At 41.4% G+C, this 10,117-nt stretch overlaps 1 protein-coding gene across 1 annotated transcript; it reads right to left on the bottom strand.

The window, feature by feature from the left end:
• Positions 1–4,364: 4,364 nt before the first annotated feature.
• On the bottom strand, positions 4,365–5,300 carry LOC308270061 (olfactory receptor 6C4-like; the record flags this gene model as incomplete). The annotated part of the gene is made up of 1 exon (XM_080705754.1): positions 4,365–5,300. The coding sequence occupies one exon, from the start codon at positions 5,298–5,300 to the stop codon at positions 4,365–4,367; it is 936 nt and encodes a 311-aa protein (XP_080561880.1).
• Positions 5,301–10,117: the final 4,817 nt, after the last annotated feature.

Consider the following 10,117-nt stretch of genomic DNA (forward strand, 5'->3'; position numbering starts at 1 on the left):
ACCAGCCTCTGTACTATTTTTAACCCTCCCCTCAATGGCACCTAATGAAAGTCTGGCTGAATGAAAACACCTGATCAAACTTGGGGCTTCCAGCACAGGGGATGGTTGGGTCATGATACAGGATAAGATTGCTCTGCCTGAGACTCAGGCCGAAAAGGTCATTAGCCTAATACACATTCCCTTCATGTGGGACCTATGGCGCTAAAGCATTTCCTAAGCCCCTCGTTTTATTCTCCTCTCCTGCAGCAGCTGATTAGTAAAGTCAGTGCCTCCTGTTCTATTTACGCTACTGTGTCTCCCCAAGGAGGCCTTCGTCCTTCCTTTCCTATCCACCAAATGAGAGGATACTTTCCAGGACAGGACTGGCAAATTGACTTCACCCATATGCTGCCTCACAGAATACTTAAATATCTTCTTACCACGGTCGATACCCTAACAGGTTGGGTAGAGGCTTTTCCCTCAAGGGATGAGACAGCCAGCATGGTGGCTATGCTCGAACATCAGCCCTCAGTTTGGACTCCCTAATTCCTTACAGTCTGATAATGGACCAGCTTTTATTTCTAAGTTTACTCAACAGGTGGCACAAGCTCTTGGCATTTCATGGAAGCTCCACATCCCATATCAACCACAGTCATCAGGAACGGTAGAACAAATGAATGGGATCCTTAAAAACCACCTAACAAAACTCTCCCTAGAGCTCTGAGTATCATGGCCTGAACTCCTGCCACTAGCTCTGGCCCTTGTGAGGGCCACCCCTCGAGGCCCCACCTTTATGAGCCCCTTTGAATTGCTATACGGTCACCCTTTCCTGCTTAATCACACTCTTCCTTCAGACGTCCCTCCTTTGTCTTCCTATCTTCCTTACTTGTCTTTTCTCAGGCACCTTCTTCGGGAACATGCTGACCGGTATCTTCCCCAACCCGGGACTGAAGAAGCAGCTCCACACCCTGCAGTCAAGGCCCTTAAGCCAGGGGATCAAGTCCTCCTCAAGTCACTTCAACTAAAACATCTTCAACCACGGTGGACTGGGCCCTTCACAGGATCCTCACCACACCTACCGCAGCCAAACTGCTGGGGGACCCCAACTGGCATCATCTTACCTGGCTAAAAAGGGCTCCGGTATAATAGTCCCATGACAAATTCTCTTGCACAGGGTTGGGGCCTACAAAGCTTTGTTTTTCTTGGCATAATTCTCTTTGATGTTTTTATTTTAGCAGGTCCACATGTTTACATTATACGGTACCCTCCCTCTTCGGATGCCATACTGCCACAACCCCTTGTCTGCTAAAGATACCAGGTAGCTGCAGTAAAGCCTAGGATGCTGGGGGACTACAATGGTCACAGTGATTGGTGGAAATGGTTAATATATCATGGCATAGCCTATCTAACATTCATATTAACCAACCCAGAATCACTTTTAAATGTGTCCTGTAAGCTGGGCATGTTGGCGCATGCTTGTAATCCCAGAACTTGAGAGGCTGAGACAAGAGGATCACAGGTTTGCAGCCAGTCTCCGCTACTTAGTGAGGTTCTCTGCAACTTAGTGAGACCTTGTTTCAAATTAAAGAATAAAAAATAGATTTGGAGGTGTAATTCAGAGGTAGAATGCCCCTGGGTTCCATTACCAGTACTGAAAAAAAAAAAAAAGTGTTCCATTGAAAGGCTCCATTTTAAAGAAAAGAAAAGAAAATTAAATAGGTCCTTATTCCCTGCTGCAGTTTGAAAAGTGCCAGGCTTGAGAAATTTTACTGTTCCTCATTTTAAAGTACAGGCTTGTAAAATTTCTGGTGCAGTTTAAGAAATGAAGGCTTGCAGAACCTTAAGTTTAAAAAGAGAGTACACCCTTAAAAATGATGACCCCCTCCCAGGTCGGTCTGTTCTAGGAACCGGCTAACCACAAACTGGGCCCACCTAGCATTGACCAATGTTTGCCCTGCAAATGTACTTTGGAAATGGATTTGTAATTTTCCATTGACGCATGTAATCCCCCCCTACTTTGTGGTTTTTTCCTTTAAATACTGGCTGCCTTAGTTGCTGGGGGTCACTCTCTCTAAGCTCCTGTGTGAGTTAAGAGGCGGCCCCAGTGCACTGGCTCTTTAATAAACCTCCTGCGCTTTGCATCAAGGAAAAGTCTCTCGTGTGGATTTTGGGCGTCGCCTATCCTGAGGCTTGAGTGAGGGTCTCCCCTTCGGGGGTCTGGCCTTTCACCATAAAAGTCAGGTACACCCTTGCCGGGCATGGTGGTGCACACTTGTAATCCCCATGCTTGGGAAGCAGAAACAGGAGGATCGCGCTGGTTTGAAACCAGCGGTGCTGGCTTAAGAGACCCTGTTTCCAATTTAAAAAAATAAATAAAATGGGTTTGGGAGTGTAGCTTGGAGGTAGAAGGGTTTCCAGGAACCCCAGTACCACCAGGAAAAAAAAAAGTCAGGCACACACCTTGCCACACTTCAGCTTTTAATAGATTTTATCATTGCTGTAGTTGTGTAAGATCTCTTTTCCTGAGTCTTCCTTCAAAGGGAGTCCCAATGATTTTCTTGGAATAGCTTTCATTCTGTTTTCAGCACTCAAATGAGACAGTCAGAAATGTCCTCAGAAGCACATAAAACCTAACACTGTACAATGAAATATCATCGCTGTAGGAGATGCCAGAAACAGGTAGTCTTAAGAGTTGTTAGAAGCCAGCCAGGGTGGTGGTGCAAGCTCCTGCGCTTGGGAGGCGGAGACAGGAGGATCGCGCAGGTTCAAAGCCAGCCTCGCTGGCTTAAGAGACCGTTTCCAAATAAAAATATATATAAAAAAATAGGTGTCTGGGAGTGTATCCGGAGGTAAAAGGGTTTCCAGAAATCCCAGTACCACCACCACCAAAAAAAAAAAAAAAAAAAAAAAAAAATGCCGAATTCCGGGCGTGGTGGTGCATGCTTGTAATTCCAGCATTTGGGAAGCTGAGACCTGAGGATCTTGGTTTGCGGACAGCCTCAGCTATTTAGTGAGGCCCTTTGCAACTCAGTGAGACCTGGTTTCAAAATAAAGAATAAATAATAGGGCAGGGGGTGTAGCTTGGAGGTCAAATGCCCCTAGGTTTCATCTCCAGACCTGCAAAAAAAAAAAAAAAAAAAAAAAAAAAGGAGGCCCGGCATAGTGACACTCTCTTGTAATTCTAGTATCTGGGAGGCCAAGACAGGAGAATTACAAGTTCATGGCCAGTTTCAGCAAGTTTGTGAGGTCCTCCACAACCTAGTGAGACCCTGTTTCAGAATAAAAAATAAAGCAGGGCTGGAGGTGTAGCTCAGAGGTAGAATATTCCTGGGTTTAATCTTCAGTTCCACCAAAACAACAAACAACAAGCAAACAACAACAACAACAACAACAACAACAACAACAACAACAGCAACAACAACTTAGGAAAGGTGATCTGGTATATATATATTTTATTTTTTGGTGGTACTGGGGGTGGAACCCAGGGGCTTTTCTGCCTCCGGGATATACTCCCAGACCTATTTTATACTTTTATTTGGAAACAGGGTCTCACTAAGTTGCCGAGAGCCTCACTCAGTAGCTGAGGCTGGCTTTGAACCTGTGTGATCCTCCTGTCTCAGCCTCCCAAGTGCAGGGATTACAAGCATGTGCCACCACGCCCGGCATGGTCTAGATTTTTTTTTCATGTCATTATGAATGAATAATTTTTTCTGAAAGGCAGCTAGTCATTTTTGATACAATGTATTTGCTTTTTTTTGTGGTACTGGGGATGGAACCCAGAGGCCTTCTATCCCTGAGCTATACCTCCAGACCTATTTTATATTTTATTTGTAAACAGAGTCTCACTAAGTTGCTGAGAACCTCACTAAGCTGCTGAGGCTGGCTTCGAACCTGAGATCCTCCTGTCTCAGCCTTCCAAGAACTGGGATTACAAGCATGTGCCACCATGCTCGCCTGTATTTTCATTATTATTATTATTATTATTATTATTATTATTATTGTTAATTTTGGAATAGTGAAGATTGAACCTAGGACCTCACACATGCTAGGCAAGTGCTCTACATCCCTAGCCCTGGTAATTATGGATAAAACTCAGAGCTTCTCATGGAAAGACAGACTGAGCCATCAGATTTATGTTAAAAAAATAGTTTTTATCCAGTTGTATCATGTACACAGTCTAACAATATTATTTTTCTTTTTCTCCATTCTTAAAAGTTATTTGCCAGGAAAAAATTTTTGAATTGGCCCTCTTTTATTACTTTTCTCTTCTAGGAAATTTGAAATAAAATTTTGACATGTGCTCACATTCAATTTATCTGAGAAATCACCTTAACAAAAGAAGAAGAACTTCGTAAACATCATAAATTCAATTTATTTTGAGGCCCCTAAAATGAATAAAGACTCACAATTCTCCTGGCCATTTCCTTGAAGGCCTGTTTGACCTGTTTATTCCTTAGAGTGTAAATGAATGGGTTCAGTAAAGGGGCAACTGAGGTGTTCAGCACAGCTACTCCCTTATTGAAGGCAACCCCTTCTTTCGCTGAGGGCTTTATATACATGAAGATGCAGCTTCCGTAAGACAGGGAGATGACGATCATGTGGGAAGAGCACGTGGAAAAGGCCTTTTTCCTTTGCTGAGCAGAAGGAATCTTCAGAATGGTCCTGATGACGTGTGTGTAGGAGAGAGTGACCAGCCCCAGGGTGACCACCAAGGTCACCACTGCTAAGGCAAAGTCAAAGAGTTCCAGTAGCCTTGTGTCAGAGCAGGATATTTCCATGAGGGGTCCGTAGTCACAGTAATAATGATTCAGCACATTGGAGCCACAGAAGTCCAGCTGACTGGTTGGGATGATCGCACACAATATGATGAGGAATCCACAGAGCCAGGAGCAGAGCACTAGCTGGACGCAGACCCTGCTGCTCATGATGGTCGTGTAATGCAAGGGTTTGCAGATGGCCACGTAGCGGTCATAGGACATGGCGGTCAGAAGGTAAAACTCTGTGGCCCCAAAGAAGATGGCAAAGAAATACTGAGCGAAGCACCCAGCAAAGCTGATAGTCTTATTGCCAGTTGAGATGCTGACTAGCATCCTGGGAGTGAAAGTGGACGTGAAGGAAATTTCCAGGAAGGAGAAATTCCGGAGGAAGAAATACATGGGAGTCTGGAGGTGGGAGTCGAGGAGCGTGAGGATGATGATGGTCAGATTCCCAAGGATGCTGAACATGTAGGTGAGGAAGAGAAAGATGAAAATGAGGATCTGGAGCTCTGGGATATCTGTGAGTCCCAGCAGGATGAATTCTGTCAGCGTTTGGTTTTTCATTGCTAACCTTTGCAGCCCATCAAGCTGAGAAAGAAAAAAAAGGATGAGGAGAAAGAGATATTCAGCTCAGAGATATTAAGTAGGGGTTGTAGATTTTCTCTGAAATTTGTGCATAGGCAATTCCTCTGTCCAACGTGACCCAAACAGAAGGTCTGCAGGTCTTAATCTGTTCCTTTACAATTTTTTTTTATTTTATAAATTCCACCTAGAGGTGTTGTTCCTAGACCTTCTTCCCTGTACAGCACCATGGCCACAAGGTTCTCATCATGTTTTATTTTTCTCTCCTATCTATTACACTCTTCTCCCACACCTGGAACAGGAATGTGTCCTCATTCCCTGGTTGTAGGCTTCATGATTATTTTACCGAGGCCCTCTCCAGCCTATTAAACATCTATTCCATCCTTCTGCTTTCTGCTCTTTGATAACAATGCCCAAACTGCCCCTGCAGGAGCAAAGTGCTCTTTTTATGTGCTTTAGTGTTTGTGCCTGGGGGAAGAGCTCAAAAAAACTTCAAAATATTGAATTTCATATGTTTCTCTTTCTCCACTTTTACCTAATTGGATAATGCTAGCAGAGTCAGTAACACTAGGAAGGATTTTTTAAAATTGCTTAAGTGTAAAATGCTCATCTGGACCTGGATCCCTTCTTACCTTCTTTAGGGGACAGGACACAAATATGGCTCTGCTATAGGAAACTAGGGAAGGGTTGAACTTAGGCTGATAGTTTTCTTACATTAGAAAAAGGATCCTTTTTAAGTGATGTGTGCATGTATGCTGCTACCATCTTGTACTCTATTAAGATGTATGATTATAATGCACCAATAGCAAATTAAAAAAAAGGATCCTTTTGAGCATTTATATTGTTTTCTGTTCTAGAATCCTTGCAATGAAGGAAACTTGAGGTCTGAACAGAGTGCTTATCTGGAAGAAATTCACAGTGGAGGCCGGTCCATGTCCTTGAACCTTCATAATCTCTGGGATTTAAGGTCTAAGCAATTGGGAGGCTCAGGCTTCAAAAGTACTTTTTGTTTAACAGATTTTCTTTGGGGGGAATTCCTCTGTTTTATCATTCAAAAATTCACATTCAGCCGGGTGTGGTGGTGTAAGCTTATAATCGCAGCAGCATTCTGGGAGGCAGAGACTGGAGGATTGTGTTCCTGGAAAATAGCCTCAGCTACTAGTGAAGCCCTTCACAACTCAATGAGACCCTGTTTCAAAAATAAAAAAGACTAAAATATAGGGCTGGGGGTGTAGCTCAGAGGCACAATGCCCTTGGGTTTCATTTCTGGTGCCACAAAAAAATTCACATTCATATTTTATACAAACATCAGCATAAATGTACATAGATAATTGTCCAACTTTCTCAATTTCATCATTGCTTATAATAATAAACATTGTAAAAATAAAAATTTCATCGATAAATGGTTAAATAAATTATGATCATTTCTGCTGTGGAAAAAATGAGAAATTTATATGTACTGACTTGGGTATGATTTTAATATATTGCTAATGAAACATCTAATATGTGCATAGAGAAATGTGGAAAAATACTAAATGGTCAGGGATAGTAATTTTTGTTGTCTCACCATGCAAAAAATGAAAGACTTTTATTTTTACTTTATTCTTACTTTGATCATTTATTTACTTTTTTATTTTGCGGTACTGAGGATGGAACCCAGGGGGCATCTATCTCCAAGCTACACCCCCAGCCCTATTTCTTATTCTTTTTTTTTTTTTTTTGGCACTAGGGATGGAACCGAGGGGCGTTATACCTCTGAGCTAAATCCCCAGGTCTATTTTTTAGTCTTTTTATTTTTAGAATAGGGTCTCACTGAGTTGTGAAGTGTCTCGCTAAGTAGCTGAGGCTGTCCAGGAACCACTATCCTCTGGTCTTAGCCTCCCGAAATGCTAGGATTGCAAGTGTGTGCCACCATATCCAGCTTTACTTTGATCATTTAAAACTTTTAATACAAGCCTAAATGAGCATTAGTAACAAAGATTATCACAAAGAATAGTAGAGATTCACATTAAGAGGAATTTCACAAGTCAGGATCATGGAAGAGTAGCATCGATGAGCTATGCATATACTCACTTTGAGACACGGAAAAGATGAGGGATTTTACATCTGCATTTTGCGTGTGGCATCAGGACTGAGAGGTCAGATGTGCATGAAGTGGTGGAAAGAAATATAACAATACAAATTCATCTGAGACTGGTTTCTTGGCCGTAGTTTGAAAAGACAGTTCTAGCTCTTCTTTCTTCAGTGATTTGAATTGGAACTGGATCTATAAATCCTTAAGATGCTGTCTTATTTCAACTAATAAAAGTGTATAGGGACATTTTTCTCTTTAAAGTTTCATTTTCTCCATTTTGTTTGAAGGTTGGTAATGGATGTCAATGTAATATTATACCAGTTTCAGTGTTGCATGTTTTGTCTAGTTCACTCAGAGAGTCTTTGGGGGACAAGTTATTGCCCTGGGACCCAGGTCTAAAAAATGTTAATTAGCATGTTCTAAATAAAAAAATAAGATTAGTAATCAACTTTGAACAGGGGACTAGGGAACATGTTCCAAACAGACCCATGAGGAAGCTGCCACAGATCATCTGTGTTATGTTTTGGGAATAAGTGTTACCATTTGGGGGAACTGTCCCTAGGGACCTCTATGAGGCTCCCAGAGACAATTTCCATAAAACTGCAGGTTCTTGTCCAGACTTAGGACCAATGTACACTGGTCTAGGCTCTTGCTGAAGATTTAAATGAGTTTATTAAAAATATAGAAATACAGAAGACAGTTATAGCCTCATGCTATAGCATGGGGGGGGGTTGGCCTGAATGAACTCACCCAACTACAAAATATAAAACAGCCTTTTATAGATATGACATCCTCCATCTTGCTTTCCTATATAATTCTGTGACACAGGTAAGGTCCACCCCTTAATTTCCTGCCTAATTCTTGGTCTATGCCCAGGTTTCTTTGTTTAAACCAGAACATTCACAAAGTCAAGGGCCATGTGGTATCTATTCTCCTTTCATGAAGGTCAATCTCCTCCACCCACCCTCTTGGGGTATATGCAAACCTGTCTTCAGAATGTGGAAGTTTGAAATTCCAACTCCCTATCAACTTGCTAATCACTTTTAGCTAGGGTGCATTGCATTATAATAGCTACCTGATTCCTGGCAGTAACCAAGCCCTGACCACCCTTCTCCTTCACAGATCTGACCTCCATGTCTCAATTTTTGACAAATATATTAATAATCAAAACTTACATTTCTAGGCCATTTCTAAAACTTGTACAATCCATAACAGGATAACAACCTTTTGGAAACTGAAACAATAATCATGACAAAAAAGGTGAAAAATGGAATAATAACCAGGAAAGCTTTTGTAATCCCTATACTTGGGAGACTGAGATAGGAGGATTGTAGGTTGGAGGATCCCCCAGCAATTTAGTAACACTCTATTTCAAAACAGGAAAAAAAAAAGACTGGGGGTGTCATTTGGAGGCAGAGGCCTCTGAATTCAACTCTCAGTACCAGAGGGAAGAAGAAAGAAAGGGAGAAAGAAAGAGAGAAAGAAAAAATGAACATTAGTTTCTTGAGTGGTTTATTTGAGTGGGGCAGGTTTTAGGAATTTCCATTTCTCTTATAATTTCATTATTGTAATATTTGAGGCAGTTATTATTAGGCTCTTATCTCACTTCCTTATTGCTTGTGAGAACTTGAGGAAGTTACCTAACCTCCAGGCACTCCCATTGTCTAATCCACAAGAATGGCAGTAATAATAATACCCATATCATTGGGTATTCACTGTAATTCCAGTACTTGGGAGGCTGAGAAAGGAGAATCATAGTTTTTTCCCCCCCCTTGATAATGGGGATGGAACCCAGGGGCAATGAAATTCCAACTCCCTAACAACTTGCTAATCACTTTTAGCTAGGGTGCATTGCATTATAATAGCTACCTGATTCCTCTAGATACCTCTGAGCAACACACACCCAGCCCTATTTTTTAGTCTATTTTTTTTTTTTTTTGCAGGTCTGGGGATGGAACCAGGGGGCATTTGACTTCCCAGCTACACCCCCTGCCCTAGTTTTTATTCTTTAATTTGAAACAGGGTCTCACTAAGTTGCGGAGAGCCTTACTAAGTAGCTGAGGCTGTCCCTGAACCGCAATCCTCCGGTCTCAGCCTTCCGAATGCTGGGATTACAAGCATGTGCCACCACACCCGGCTAGAATCATAGGTTTAAGGCCAGCCTCGTCAACTTAGCGAGACTCTGAACAACTTAGCAAGACCATGTTTCAAAATTAAAAAAAAATAATAAAAAGAATAAGGGCTAGTTGTAGCTTGGGGGTAGAATGCCCCTGAGTGCAATCCCCATTACCACAAACAAACAAACAAACCCCATATCATTAATTTTGTCATATGTACTCATATAAAAGTGATTGGGAAGTGTCTATTATTTTCAACAAAATGTTTGAACAGCTTTCTTAAAGACATCATAACCTTAGTCCCTTCATACAGCTGAGTAACCAAGTATAGCCAGGCATCTCAATTCTGTAACAATTCTAGATATTTTAGCCAGATGTTCCTTTCTTATTCTCAGTTTAATAATATTACTTGGCCATATTATTTCCTAGAAAAATTTATCTGTTGGAAGTTATGGTTATATCTTTTCTTTAGCATGTTAGAGATGAAAACTGAGACCTTACCACATCTATACATTAATTTGTTTAAAAAAGCTATTCTAAGCACATTAAATTTTGTTGGTTAATTATGATAATATACAATAATGGGATTCATTGTGATATGTTCATTC

This window comes from Muscardinus avellanarius (genome assembly GCF_963383645.1).
Source record: "Muscardinus avellanarius genome assembly, chromosome: 11".
NCBI classification, from domain to species: domain Eukaryota; kingdom Metazoa; phylum Chordata; class Mammalia; order Rodentia; family Gliridae; genus Muscardinus; species Muscardinus avellanarius.